Source organism: Antedon mediterranea, chromosome 8, assembly GCF_964355755.1.
Source record: "Antedon mediterranea chromosome 8, ecAntMedi1.1, whole genome shotgun sequence".
NCBI classification, from domain to species: Eukaryota; Metazoa; Echinodermata; class Crinoidea; order Comatulida; family Antedonidae; genus Antedon; species Antedon mediterranea.
The window spans coordinates 14,072,473-14,087,672 of NC_092677.1; the positions used below are offsets into that span (position 1 = coordinate 14,072,473).

Genomic DNA, 15,200 nt, shown 5'->3' on the forward strand with positions numbered 1-15,200 from the left:
CCTTTATTTTATGTTATATCCATAAAAACAACACCAAAAGTGAAATTTTTATTTTTAGGCCTAGCAAACCATTAAATAATGTTGATTTTTTTCCCTCTTATTCCTAGGCCCTCTAGAACTTTTTTATATTATTAATTAGTACTGTAACTAAATAATTTATTTTTATTTTAACTTTATTTAAATGTTTTTATTTATTTTCCTAGGCGTATACAGTATATAATGTGAACTAGACTTATGCTCAGCAAGACTAATTAATTAATATAGACGTGGTCAACCTTGAATATTGTTTTTATTTGTATTCCTCATTACTCAAGAAAAGTAGTTTTTTACTATATTGTTCATTTGAACACTAATATTAACTTGGTTTTCTTTTTTTTCTTTACATTCTAGAATAAATATTTCTGCAGTTTCTGGATGATGTACAGTAAAGAAGTCCATTGAAACCAATTGACTAAAGAAGAACAACTCTATTCAAATGTTTAATGAACTGTATTTCTTATAGCCTGGAAAAGAAATTAAATCAAATTAGTTTCATATTAAACTCCACTTTGAGTATTTGATTTCCAAATTAGCACATACAGTACAAATTATCTAAACATTTACTTAAACCATGAAAGGTCTTGCGGCATTGAAAAATGTTAATATTTGATTCCATATTCTAAATTTACTGTACTAAGCGTATGAACTTAACTGCTGACCAACATAAAATCTTGGATTTATGTAGATATTCAATGATATCTTATGATAATAAACATACAAATATATCATTATTATATCTATTAACCTTTTAAAGTATGTTTTCTTAAAAAAATTTGGGTTTTTAGGATGGTAAATATATATTTATTAGTGTTTATTACAAATTGACCTTTGACCTCATATGTGATGACCTTTGACCTCTTGAAAAATTTAAGTACTTACTTAATTGTTGGTGTTGCCGTACTAATGTTTCGTAAGAAGTTTATTAAAAAAATATTCATACAAATGATACTTGAATTTTCTGTTGTGTATTTTTTTACATAGGCTAAATACACACTGATTACACACAAGGGAAACAATAATAATGCATTATATAATAGGGATATCGGGTTACAAAAGGTCGACACTTAAATTGCAATATCTTTGGTGATAATCGGCCAAATTTCATAATTTTTGTTTTAAAATGATTCTTTCACTTACCTCTATAATGTAATATTGTTTAAAAGACTGTAAATTAAATTTAAAAATTTAGGAAGTAACCTAGCTAGGGGTAGGCCTAGTAGGCCATCTCTACTAGGCTAGCCTATAGGGCCTAGTTCTACTACTAGGCCTAGCCTATTTATAGGCCTACTAGAGGTAGGCCTAGGCCTATAGCTAGGTACGTAGGGCCTACTACTAGGCCTAATACTCTCTCTAGTAGACCATATAGGCTAGGCCTAGTAGGTAGGCCTACTCTAGGCTAGACCTTTTTTTACAAAAAAAAAAAAAAATCCTATTATTATATAGGCCTAGCCCTAGGCCTATTATTACTGTATTATTATAGTAACATTTTATTGCCTTTTATTTCCTAGTTCTCATTTGAAAATGAACAAATGCGAAAAAAGTTAAAAAAACTACGAAAAAACAACAAAAATCTTGAAAGAGAGTTGAAGGAAATTGAAGAACAAAGCAAAGTTGAGAAGCTCCTTCAAAGTTATATCACCACAAGAGAGTAAGTCTGTGTTTAATAATTATAAATAGATCAAAAATGTCTGTGTGGCATCTTCATCATTTTGAAGTCTTTGTGTATTTCATTACTTTCATATTTTCATTTGGCTTTATTGATGGGAAACTTTTGTACACAACCAGAAAAATTATTGTATTTAGTCTTTATGTGTTACAGTCAACTCTCCCAATACCGGACACCTTTGGGCCGGCCAAATAAGTCTGGTTTTCCGGAAAGTCTGGTATTCGGAATGTGTTTTTAATGGTAAATATAAATTTGGGACCTTTTGGTCCTCAAAAAAAGTCTGGTATTGGGAGAGTTTCTGGTTTTCAGAGAGTCCGGTATTGGGAGAGTTGACTGTACTATAGTACTGTATACAAAAACTATACTTATCAATTGAATAATAATAGGTCAGAGGTCACAGTTACACAGACACAATACAGTACAACTTTGTCTAAAAGCCAAGAACTTTATTGACATAGAATAAAATCCATACTAAATCTCACTGGGTGTTCCATACCTCTTTCCTGTAAGTAACATAAGTAATTTATTTTCAAATCAGAAAAATAATAGTCAACAGGAAATCCACAATTGAATTCATTGTGGTCAATGCGGTTTTGCTGCTGGGGGAGGGGGAGAGGGGTACTGCCTAAATAACTATAAAACATTTACTGTTTTACTAAATAAACCAATTCCCAAAACAAACCTAGCATACAGTATAATATTAATAATAGTGTTGAAAATAAAAGTTCTTTATATTACAAACCATAAATGATTACAATTTTAGATAAAATTAATTCAGTTAAATTGTAATTTTCTTAATAGTAAAATGTCCTAATTCTATCTAAATAATATTTTTAAATGACCGTCACTTTTGGTTCTTAAAATGAAAAAAAAAATCCATTTCTTTTATGGTTTTAGTTAACGTATCTGTGACGAGTTGTACAGTTTTAAAGCTCATCTTTACGATTATAATTTTTAATATCTTTATACATTTTCATGACGTTGCTGTATTCAAGAGAGATCGTGTGGTTGATGTCTGTAGCTATTAGTATATAACCCTGAAAAATAAAAGACACATTTGTTATTATCACCATTGCAGCTGTCATTGTGTCCATTATCACTGATTACTATCATTACCTCTACCATAATTTTGCACGATTTAAAAAAAACATTTTATTCTCACCTTTCCAAAACTGATTTCTGGTTTCACCAGCTCAATTCCTGGAAAAATTGGTATTGGAAGCCCCTCTGCAGCTTTTTCTAGAAAAAAAACACCCCAAATACTTTCAATGAAAAATACTTAATGCAATCGAATATACAATGTTTCCATCACAAAAAAAGCCGCTAAATAATTGCATAAACAGGTTAAAGGGTTTAAAAAAATGTAGTTTACTACATGCAGTACTACAGTAGAATCATTTTGACATGGTCGTTTGAGGGCAAATAATGTAAAAATTTGTGATTAAATGAAATACTGTAGCAATACTCACCATTTACTTTTGGAATTATCGTGCCAAAAAGCGTATCCATCACTTTGTCTAATTTCTTAACCTAAATAGGATAGAATAAAATAATATTCAGTTTAGAATATTCACTTTTGATATCCAAACAAATTTGAATTCACAACAATTTTTTTTCAATAATCTGACTTACATTTGCACTTATTTCGCCTAATTTTTCGGCAGATTCGGCAAACTTGAAACTAGACCTAATTTACAAAATAAGAAATATAAATATCAGACACAAGTTCACATTGTTACAAAAAGTGTAATATTGCAAAGAAGAGAAAACAATTTCTATTATTTGTATGAAACTCTACATAAAGTGAACTTCATAATCTGTTATTAGTAATTTATTGATAGTCACATATTCACACACGTTACTTACGAATCAAGAGTAAAGCTTCCAGTTATTGCATTTTTCTTTGTATTCACACTGACAGAAGCTGATAAACTCATACTCTACAGAAGCAATTTAAAATCATTAGTTTACAAGCTATAGGTCTTGTTCACACTATAGTGATTGTACTTGTATTCACACTGACAGAAGCTGATAGACTCATACTCTACAGAAGCAATTTAAAATCATTAGTTTACAAGCTATAGGTCTTGTTCACACTATAGTGATTGTACTTGTATTTACACTGACAGGATGATTGATAGACTCGTACTCTATAGGAGCAATTTAAAATGATTCATTTCTAAGCTACAGTATACTGTAGGTCTGGTTCACTAAGTTTGATCTGAAAGTGGTATTGGATGCTAGATTTTGATTACAATAACTTTACACTATTTTCTCCAGAATAGACCAATTTTATATATATAGAAAATACAGTAATCTACATACCACAGACAGTGAGAAGACGAATGCTGCTTCCTTGTTTTCTTGAGTGACGTAAAAGTTGAGTAGTCCAACCAAGCTACATTTCAGACCTTCGGTGGTCATATTGAGGACAGGTGGACTGGTCACTTCAAAATTAGCGACCATATCCAAATTGGGATATTCTTTTTCAATCTGTGAACAAACAATGTACTCTGTGTAAACTATTTGATGATACATTTTATTTCTGTATACATTTTATTTCTGTATACAGGTATAACAAACAAAACAAATACTGTACAAAAAACCAAGGTCATAAGCAGTTTTACAAAGTACCTAGGCAAACACTAACCTGTGGAATTGTCTTGTTGAACGGATACTTTGAAGTATTCAATGAAAATTTACTTGGAACCTGTGTAATACATTTGCAAAATAAAAAATTATGTTGTAAGAGCGTGTGGTGTGTTGAACGCTGGATTCCCAATCGTGAGGACGTGGTTCGAATCCAACTCTCGCCGCATTGATTGTATCCTTAGGCAAGGCACTTTACTTACCTCTCTCCACATAAAATGGGTATTCAGTTAACTTAAACTTTGCGCTGAAATACTAGCTGCATTATGGGAGTATGTTTCCATACGTGTTTGATGACCGGGGTAATAATGCTTTTAAAGCGCCTTTAAAACATGATTACTTTTGAAAAGGGTGCTATATAAATGTGGTATTATTATTACCATGTCATTAGTAATGAGATATTCCATAACTCCTGCTTTGAAATAGACATTTGCTGCGGAAGCAACTCTATACTCGGTCAGCCACAGATATATCATTCGAGATGTTTCCGTATGAGCTGGAATCTCGGGGTTGGGTACAGAAACATTCTGCTGGTCCTTTCGAGACAGAATTTCTCCCTGAAATAAATTGTTTTTAATTTAAGATTTTACGGTTTTTCTAGATCGCTGTTTATTTCATTCACAAAATTGTCATGGTTTATCTGTGGTCTGTGAAAGTCTTTCTTCAGAGAAGCATCTGTTTAGAAATTGAATTTTGTACCTTGTGTAAACTTTGAAATGCTTGTTCAGAAAACTTGGGAGCTGACACAAGGGATAAGTCCGCATAAGCATATTCATCAATATTGAATACCACTGAAAATAAATAGAAAATACTAAATACGACCATTCAGTTTGTGTGTATGTACTGTAGATATACATAGGGTTGACTTCACTGATGCTTATCCCAACTAGAAAAATGTAATCTTTAAAGTATGTAGTGAGCATCACCATATTTTGTAAGTAATGCAAAATGATGCAGTGTAGGACCGACCAAAAAATTGCATTATGGTTCAAACAATTTGTGGGACAGCCACGTTGTCATTGTAGGGTAATCAAAATGACTACATACTAAAGAAATACAATTTTACTTTACATTTGGTATCCATTGCACTTTGTAACATTCCATTCACCCCTGTAACAATTTTATGACACATCTTAAACCAATAAATAGAAAATATGTTTCTTTCATTATCTGACAAAATCATTATAAATATAATAAGGCTTAATTTTCAGTAACTTTATTTGAGCTATTAATTTAATTAAATTTGATTGAATATACCCAAGTTAAACTATACAATGGCTTTTAGAAAAACTTTTGAAAAAACAAAAACTTTTACCTCATTCAACTGTGAACGCATTTTATTTCTAATTTGACTTTTAATATCATCGACATACATGCCAACCATCGTACTAAAAATTGAGAAAAAATGAATGTTTTAGCTCCAAATAAAATAGTGAACTGTTTGTGTTTCATTTTAAAAAAACAAACAAATTGAAAACAAAAGTCCTTCCGATAAATAATTACAAAGTAAAATACATTAAAAAATGATATCTCGCATATGTACATACTATATATACTTACCCAGCACCATAAATGCCTACATGTATTGGTCCATAGTTAGACACGCATTGTCTGCTGGAAGTTGATATTACAAATTGACCATTCTTCTCACCTACATAAATAAAAAAGTACTTTATTCATGAAATATTTTCACCATTTAACTTATAAACATGCATTATATGTGTATTGTATATAACATTCTTACCAACTCCAATAACAAGAGATAGTTCAATTGATGAAACACTGATATCAAGAGACCCGGAATCACTGAAGCCAAATCTGATATATCAACAGAAAAACAGAAATATTACAGTATATGGACATTTGCACATAAATAGAATAATTGACATTAAATGTTATTTAGTAGGAATGAATAAATGAAGTTAGTGTTACATTGAAACATGAAGATTGATAAATCAGACTTTTTGTAATTTTAATAAAGTTAATCACTTCCATCAAATTGTTTCAATTATAAAAAGACTGAATTCAACCTAAAAAACCTATTAGCTGGCAGCCAATTTGACCACTTTTTGCTTTAAATTACAGTTTTTTCGAGTAAATATTAATAATTTTTGTTTGCAATACAATTTTTTGTCAAAGTGAATACTGTACCTATATTATGGGACATTAATATGGCATATTCATATTGGAAAATATATCTTTAGTGCTATATCATACTTACAAACCAGACCTATAATAACTCCATGAACCATCAATTTCAAACCTGGCATTAGAAATCCTAACCTTCATTCCATTATCTGGTACACTAGGACTGATGGTAAAATGTGGTAGAGCCAAACTGCTTACTCTCAAACTATAATAATATGTAATAACATATGAAACTTATAGGTTTCCTCCAGGTTTTCCTCCACCCCTAAAGTTGGCCCAATTTTGTGTTCTAGTTGGGTGGGATTATACCAGAGTATATACGGAATATATTTTCAGGGAACAATATGTTCTGAGAACCATGAATTAGTCAAGTCAAGAATAAGTATAAGTAAAGACTTATGGCATTGGCAGTTAATTAACAAATAAATAAAGTGAAATTTTACATACTTTTTTACTGTGAATCCAGAACTAGAAGAACTAGGCAGTGTAAAATAATTTAAATTTTTTTTCACCAATTCTACTCCCAATTTTGCTAACTGAAAGTATTAAGATGTAAATACAGTAGTTATATTTCATTTCATTCATAAAATACAATAATTTCCTGTTGAAAGGCATTTAGTCTATGGTTGGGGTTTCTAATTTGGAATAAATACATCACAGCTTACCATATTCAAGTCCCTTTTTAGTTACTTTCATTTGTAAACCTGGATTTGTGCTGTTGACCATCACCATGCCACTAAACACCACCACTCCAACCACCCACAGCAACAGGCGATCCATTTCCACCAGTGTTTATTTCTTGAACCAGAGAGGATAATGTTGACTGGTCTACTACAAAATTGTTCTGTGCTTTTGCGCGGATCAAGTCCGTTTTTATATGGTGCCTGAATAAACAACAATGTTTGATGTGCATACATGAATTAGGATAGACAATAATCAATAATTGGAAAATCACACCCTTTTTAGAGTTTGTTTTGATTGCTTTTGAAATTCACAAAACACAGTACAGCACATCAGTATATTGATTTTTTAAATCATGCATAAGGTTTTCCAGGAATTGTAGCATTCACACGCTGGATGAAAATGATGTTGTTTTGACTAGTTATTATCACTTGTCACGCAATGTGAAATTTAACTCCATGAATCCATCTTTGAACAAAAGGCTAGCACCTACAGTTATACACCTTTGTTTTGGCTAACTACACTGTTGTTGAGTGTCAAACCCTGGTGTCAAACACATCACTTTTTAGGTAACATTTATGTATTAAATAAATAAATATAGTGTTGATTCAATAATGTCATTTGTTTCATTTTATAGTTGTTCAACACAAACTGAAAAAACAGGTCGTGTACCTCTGCGATTGACCACAACAAAAAAGATCAAGAAAGAGGAAAAAGAGGATGAAAGTACTAATAGGTAAATAAATAAGGACCTTGAAAATAATTTTGATTTTTCTCCAGCAATTCTACTCCAACTCTTCTGGCCATTTGTTAATTTGTAATGTTTTTGTTTCCTTAAATCAGGCTATTATCTTTACACGATATATTAATGCGACGCTATGAAAAAGAAGTAAGAACAAATACACAGCATATGGAAACAATATCTTCACTTATGGTAATTGTAAAAGTATTTCTTTAGAAACTTTGTTGTAATTGCTGACTCTTATGGCAGCCCCTGCATCTAGTATCTGCCTTTCCTCTGGTGAAGGTGGGCACTGGACGAGAGAATCCCTTGATCAATGTTAGGACCAATCAAGGTGCTTTAAACAGTCCTGGCTTTGTTTGTATAAAAAAAAAAATTATTGCAATTGGTTTCGATTGAATAAAAAAAAAAATGCCATTTTTTTTTAAATAGTTAAGAAAATTATTAATGGTAGTTTTCTTTTTAGATAAAAATCAATGAACTAGAACAAGAATTGTTGAAGGCTCAACAACAAAATAGAATTAGAGACAGGAACACACCAACACCGAAAAAAAGACGAAGAAGGAAACTGGATGATTCACTTGGTAACATTCGTTCAAACTAGTTTGACAAAAAAAGTGCCCAAATATGGTGGTGATATGCCCAAATATGGTAGTGATATGACAACATCATGTCCATATAGGAGCACATCACATTTTTTTGTCACATAAATTTGATAGTGTAGATGGACTTTATTCTCAACCTTTCTATTTTGCATAGAAGATATATAAATTTAATTTCACCTTATTTTTTAGACCTCAGAACTGAGTTACAGAAGATAAAAAAGGATAGAGATCAAATTCTAAAACAGAAAAAGAAGTTGTCATCTGAACTGAAAGGGCTCGATGAGGTGAACATCATTTATTTAAGAGTAATGTTTGATAATAAGTAGCAGAACAGAATAGTTCCAATGTTTAGAAAAGCTGTCACTAAAATAAAATATTGATTATCATATTGACCCTGGGATTAATTTCTGAATATTATCTGTTCTAAACTGCTTTAATATTCAATTGATATCTATATAGTATTGAATTGCATTGATTTTGATAATGAAATATGCTTTAAAGCTCTGTCTACACATCAAACTTTGTGACAAAAAAATGTGATGTGACATGGTGTTATATCACTACCGTAATTGGGCATATTACTACCATATTTGGGCACATCCAATTTTTTTGTCAAACTAGTTTGATAGTGTAGACAGAGCTTAAGGACTTTAATTTTAACTTGAAGGGTTTCTTCGAAGAAATAGAAGACTTGAAGTTTGCATTGCAAGAATCTGCCAAACTGAACAAGGAGTATGAAAAGGCTTTAGAGAAAATATGCACGCAATTCGGTGTTCCACTGCCGTTGCACAATAAAACGTCTTCCAAATCACCGTACAAGAGAACAAGTACAAGAGCGAGTCATCGACCTGGTTCATGTTGAAGGTGCGAGATCTAGAGCTAGGCCTTTGTCACCTCAGTATGTTAACAACTACAGTACCCGATATGATTAAGCGCTATAAAACTGTTAATGACTAGTTTTTGAATGTTGGTTGCAAGGATGACCTAATAAACAATTGTTATTAATATTTCACTTTCAAAAGCTGTATTCGATTCATAAACATTTTACCAAATACCAATTCTATTACTTTAGCATTAACATAGTTCTTTTATGTTATGAGAATCCACGTTTGTGGCAGATTTGTAATTTAAGTCAGTATCTCTTTTGTATATTTGGAAGTCTACCAAATGTCTAATTCAATTTTGCAATAAAATGTAACCTACTGTACTTTTTTTATTTTATTCACAGTTTGATTAGAAATGATTCAGTACTGTAGAAATTGAAATTTACTCTGAAATTCTATATTTTCACATCTTGAAAATATTTACTTACTTATTTCAACAACAAGATGTTTATTCCTCTGGAGTCTGATTTTATAAATAGAAAAAAAATGTAGCTAAACATATGAATCATGGTTGGGTTACTGTTACTGTCGAATCTTCACAAGTATTTTGAGGTAGTTTAGCTATTTTAATCTTCTCTTCCTCAAACATTTCACCTAAAATAGACAATCTTGAATGGAATGGTCTTGCAGAGCAATTATAAACAGTAGATAAACTATCATGTTTATCGCTATTTGCATATTGTTCTAAAAAATGTAATCTTTTTTTATTGTTTTTAAATACTTTAAATGCAAGTTCTATTTCATCTTGTGCTGGTTGTTTTTTACAGCAATCAAGGGCGCCGATGTCTATGGGATGCGCTTCTGTGTTGAAGATGTACCCGCCCGCATTCACTACGCACGTTCCATGGTTAGTTTGTACGACGTCTCCACTCCCGCCCGTTCGATGAATTTTGTTATCTTCGTCAAATAAAAGGTATAGATATTTTGTTGTTTCCGAGAGGAAGAAGGATTCCATACGATTATCAAGTTTATGAGTTCGGACATCTTTTATCTGCAAAAAAAAAGACATTTTTCATGACTTGCTTTGGTTTAAATAAAAAATTAACAAAAGGAACATTTGTAATGGTACTTACTGAAGTATATCCGCAACTAGTTTTAGCTACTTTCTCTATTGATTCTAACATATCTCGACCCATTCGCAGCAGAAATGGGTCCTTGGTTGCACGGTATAGGTACATGATGCTCTCTGCAAGTTCTGTGAAATGAATCCAAACAGGATAAATCAAAATGTAAAGATGCTTGCATATACAGTTGAACCTCCCGTAGGTGGCTGCTTACAGGAGATGACCTTTCATTTATTATTAGTTTCAAGAATAAGAAAAAAACAACACACAAGCTATGCTAAAGTACAATATTAAAAAGATGATATTTGAAACATATTGCTAGCTACTATTGCTACTGCAAAATTGGGGTTGTAAATATTTTGCTTAATCTCACTTTGTTTTTTTTCTTTTTCTGTCTCAAAATGTCATTTTTTGTTAATGTAATGCGTCCGTTTATGTTTATGCTTAGGACTGCAAAGACAAGCCACTTTGGTTTCTGTGTATCTTAACCCATAAACTATGTAAACTGTTGAATATTGAATAAATGTATGTACTATGAGGTAGAGACAGGATTCCTAAAAAGTGAAATTAATCACTGTCTAGTCTCCTAATTGCACTAATTTGATAAAAACACATAGAATGTTTTGTAAACATATGTATAAACAAAGATAATAAAAGGAGAAGATACAACAGTTCCGTTGGCGGTGTAAACCACATCCGGGTTACTATTTGCCTATGCCTGAAGGTGGCGCACTTCTTTTTCGCTAGAAGAAGTGCGCCACCTTCAGGCGTGGGTAAGGTAAAACTTTTATTGTAAATATCTATAAAAATGCAAAAACGATGATTATTTATCAAAATGTTTATTTATCAAAATGATTATCTAAAATATTAATAATTTCAAAATTAGTAAAGCACAGACGCGAGAACATCAGATCATCACGATCCATCCAAACGTAGGATTAGACGGGAACCATATCTAGAGCCCGCCGTCGTTCGGCTGCTGGATTCTTACGCGTCCATGAAAGCACGTCCGCGTTTCCTATCCTTCTATATATAACAGCGCGTACTGTTGATTCTTAACCTATTTATATTCTTTGGTATAAATTGTCAATGCTACATTATTCAACCCCCTCGCAAATTTAAGCGATTGCATATGTAGTAACTTACATCTTTATAGATCTATATATTCATTTTCATTTATAAAACCTTACCTGGTCTGAGTGGGTATCCATATCGTTTATCCACAACTTTACCGTGAATAATATTGTAAAATTCTGGAAGAAAACCCAACTGCTGCCAGACTTGGTAATAATTATGTAATGACTTCATTGCATCATCAATTTTGCCAACCATGCTCTGAAATAAATGAATTAAAAATAATATTCAATAATATAATATCTTAGATTTATAAATTGCGTAAAGTTGTGAAATCTCCAAGCACTATATATAATATTATTACCCCGGTCATTTTTTTAATCAAAATGCATATGGAAACATACTCCCATAATGCAGCTAATAATCAGCACAAAGTTTTGTCTTGACCTTACCAGGTATCCATTTGTTCACATGGGTGGAGATAGGCAAAAATAAGTGAAGTGTCTTTTTGAAAATTCTTTTTATGTTGTGTTATTATTATGTTCGATATTATTCAATTATTTATTATACAAGCAATGTCACGGTCATTATAGCCCTTACGATGATCCATTTATACATACATAAATTTGACCCATACTATATCATGTTAGATCTCAAATCTTCGCCTATCCATCGTTTCCCTGTTCTTTGGTCTTCTCTTCCTTCCCCTCTCTCTCAAAGACTCGTCTGTCCTTTCTTCTCTTCATGTTTTCCTCAGACAGTTAAAACAACATTTTACTGAATCTTAAATCGACTCTGGTGTGCTTTCTTTTTCTTTTTCCTCTTTTTCTTGTTTTTAAATGTATTTTGAACTGTATTGATTTTAAATTTCATATAGTTAAGTTCTTCTGGTGACTCTGTTGCTTTTGGGGTCCCAGGATAATAATAAATAAATGAGAAACAATCCATATTGAATATTACCCGTTTGGGTGCTAGAATCTTTGTTACCACCCTTACCTGTAACCCTGGCCAAAAGGCCTCCAATGACTGGAATACAGGGGCTGTCATTGTTCCTTTGTTCATGTTCACCCACATATACCAATCATCTTTCTTTATAAAAGTTTCAATCACTTTTTCGTATTCTGAAAAATGACAAAAATTACAATAATTTAACATCGGCAAGGGTTCAAGGCTCACTCACTCCATGGTTCTGGTGGTAGAACAAGTCTTCTCGGATAAGGACTATAAACTGTAGGTCCAGTGTACACATCTAGCTTATGTGCACTTTAATAAACCTAGTAGATTTTTTGAGACAAGTATGGGGTTACCCGGTGTACTAGTACAATTCAATTCAATTCAAATAAACATTTATTTCTTTCATTCATATTTGAGTAAAAAAAACATTATAATTTCTGATGTTTTATAAATAAATATTTTTTTTTTTTAGAGATATAATACAGTAAATCATAATGTATAAAAAGATGATTCAGTTATATACAAAATGAAAGAGGCAAAAAAACCCAAGAAAGTATCGATCAATTGGAAAAAAAAAAATCCAATTGAAACTTGTATGTTGGGAAGCCATGTAAGAACATTATATACTTATATATATAAATGTAAACATATAAATACACAAACACATATAGATCAACAGACACACACACAAACACTGATCATAACTGGGCCCTCTGGGAGACCAGTCTTTGACTGAGGTTACCCAATATAAATAACAAATTCAAACATAAACAATGTGTTAAATTCATATTATATATTGATGCATACCATGAAACATGTCCAGTAGTCGACTGTTGCCTAGCAATAAGCCACCTTTGACCAGATATTCAAAGTATGAGTCGATACCAGCACCAATGCCTCCATCGATGGCGGTCCATTTACCCGATTGAACCGATATATGATTGCCTACCTATTAGATAAATATCGAGACAAATAATTCAACCGAGATAAGACATTTCATAATATTATGATTACCTCATGAAATATAATCCTTTAGTTTCATTCTTACCAGACCAATTTCAGATCGCCTATCCCATAATGCTTCTAAGGCCTTTATTGCTGCATTCTCAAATATTGAATTGCCCGTCAGACGGCTTAGCGTTCCAAATTCTACGATGAACGTACCAACCCCAGCTGTACAAGTGACAGGAGTCTCATCTTTTGGAACTCCATACATCAAGTTGACAGTTCCATAGGGCATACCTGTCTTTGTATCAAATGCTGGAAGAAATTAATGAAATATTAATATTAAAATGTTATATATAACTCTGTGGTCTAACAGTATGGCACCAGTCCAGAAACCATGAGGTTCCAGGTTGGGAAAGAGATTTTTTCTTACACTTGGTATATTTATAAGTAATAATTAATTAGATTAATTGAAAAAAAACCTGCAAGAATCTTTTTAGCAGCTTGCTCTGCAAGATCAAGAAGTGGTCCTTCGCACGGCCAGTTGTCAGACACTTGAAACCTGGTGTCGCGAGACATTAAATGTGCCGAAATAAGACCACCAACAACTGTGGGGAAAAATAAATTTTTAGTTCCAATCTTAAATTGGCACTGATCTTAAGAAATTACAAATTATCATATACATTGCACGTAGTATAGTTACCTCGTATATTGGTCTCAAAGACAGAAACATTGATGTCTTCGTCAAAATCCAATGTGTCCAGTAACAGGCCGGAAACACGGTTGAACTCTGTGTAGTTTCCCATCACAGCCAGTGTGTCTAAGGCATCGATAAGCGTTAGAGAATAGCTATAGTCAGACAGAAAGATAATAAGTAAAAGACAAATTTCATTACATGGTTAAAATTCACCGGGAAAAAGACCTTTGCTTTAACACTACAGAATATTTTCTCAATCATTTTGCTCCTCCTAGCTGGTGTCAAATACTACACTGCAGTAGGCCTACTACTGACTACGGGTGGTGTTGAAATGAGGACTTCAAGAATGCAATACACTTTATATAAAAAAAATGACAAACTACTCTACACACCTGCCCCAAGTGTCTACACCATCACATGTCAAAGGTTGCAATTCATCGTACGGATAGGCGTGATTCAGATATCCTTCATAACTGAACTGAAACATTTTCCTTACCCTTTCCCTATAAAAAAATAAATAAATATTAAAATAGAAACGTCAGAAATATTTAAGTATTACTTATATGAATGTGTACAACTTTTCAGATAATATAATACCAGTGAACTACGTTGTTACACTTTATGGTATGAATCGACTTATTTGGCTGACTGTACGTAAATTAAAACCACTTCACTAGGCGGAGGCCACATAGATAGACAAGCTGGGCCTAGATAGGAAATAATGCATTTATTTACCATGCAACAGAACTCACCGATAGGATATTATCTCATCATTACTAAATAATGATTCTGAATACGTTAAAAATATAAAAAGAAAGGAAAATAGCCTTAACCACATCCCTTTTTCCATGTTCTTTACTTTTCAGTGACGAAAGATCAACAGTATGGGCGCAGCCATGTTTGTTTCGATCATTCCATTTCTGAAAAGGGGAACCAAACTAAGTGTGTGCTCTATTATTATTGTCTACATTTTTGATAATGAATAATAAATGCTTGTTTCATGATTAGTTATATAAATTTTACATTGCTTTATGCTATTGTTAAAACTAAAA

At 32.2% G+C, this 15,200-nt stretch overlaps 4 protein-coding genes across 7 annotated transcripts in view; 1 reads left to right on the forward strand and 3 right to left on the reverse strand.

Annotated features, from left to right (window-relative positions):
- Positions 1-10,317, forward strand: part of LOC140057831 (uncharacterized) — a 60,711-nt gene extending 50,394 nt beyond the window's left edge. For 2 of the 4 annotated variants that reach the window (XM_072103587.1, XM_072103585.1), the window contains 7 exons: positions 1,548-1,687; positions 7,821-7,919; positions 8,027-8,117; positions 8,392-8,509; positions 8,720-8,814; positions 9,198-9,394; positions 10,182-10,317. In XM_072103587.1, coding sequence (XP_071959688.1) covers positions 1,548-1,687; positions 7,821-7,919; positions 8,027-8,117; positions 8,392-8,509; positions 8,720-8,814; positions 9,198-9,392 — 738 coding nt within the window. In that variant the 3' untranslated portion in view covers positions 9,393-9,394; positions 10,182-10,317. Of the gene's footprint in view, positions 1-390; positions 478-1,547; positions 1,688-7,820; positions 7,920-8,026; positions 8,118-8,391; positions 8,510-8,719; positions 8,815-9,197; positions 9,395-9,758; positions 9,884-10,181 lie in introns of those variants that run through there. The other 2 variants (XM_072103589.1, XM_072103586.1) reach the window with 2 other exon arrangements.
- On the reverse strand, positions 2,150-5,476 carry LOC140057830 (lipopolysaccharide-binding protein-like). Its single transcript, XM_072103584.1, has 9 exons — positions 5,054-5,476; positions 4,735-4,911; positions 4,356-4,415; positions 4,031-4,198; positions 3,572-3,645; positions 3,338-3,392; positions 3,175-3,235; positions 2,868-2,944; positions 2,150-2,742 (listed from the first exon to the last, which is right to left on the reverse strand). The coding sequence occupies exons 1-9, from the start codon at positions 5,177-5,179 to the stop codon at positions 2,632-2,634; spliced, it is 909 nt and encodes a 302-aa protein (XP_071959685.1). The 5' UTR covers positions 5,180-5,476; the 3' UTR covers positions 2,150-2,631.
- On the reverse strand, positions 5,613-7,363 carry LOC140057832 (bactericidal permeability-increasing protein-like). Its single transcript, XM_072103590.1, has 6 exons — positions 7,168-7,363; positions 6,950-7,038; positions 6,576-6,707; positions 6,099-6,172; positions 5,915-6,005; positions 5,613-5,742 (listed from the first exon to the last, which is right to left on the reverse strand). Exons 1-6 carry the CDS (start codon positions 7,168-7,170, stop codon positions 5,622-5,624), a joined length of 510 nt encoding a protein of 169 aa, XP_071959691.1. The 5' UTR covers positions 7,171-7,363; the 3' UTR covers positions 5,613-5,621.
- Positions 9,920-15,043, reverse strand: LOC140057828 (ER degradation-enhancing alpha-mannosidase-like protein 2). Its single transcript, XM_072103582.1, has 10 exons — positions 14,901-15,043; positions 14,541-14,651; positions 14,155-14,300; positions 13,934-14,059; positions 13,555-13,766; positions 13,314-13,455; positions 12,549-12,673; positions 11,669-11,813; positions 10,488-10,609; positions 9,920-10,405 (listed from the first exon to the last, which is right to left on the reverse strand). The coding sequence occupies exons 1-10, from the start codon at positions 14,996-14,998 to the stop codon at positions 9,920-9,922; spliced, it is 1,713 nt and encodes a 570-aa protein (XP_071959683.1). The 5' UTR covers positions 14,999-15,043.
- Between the last annotated feature and the right edge of the window lie 157 nt (positions 15,044-15,200).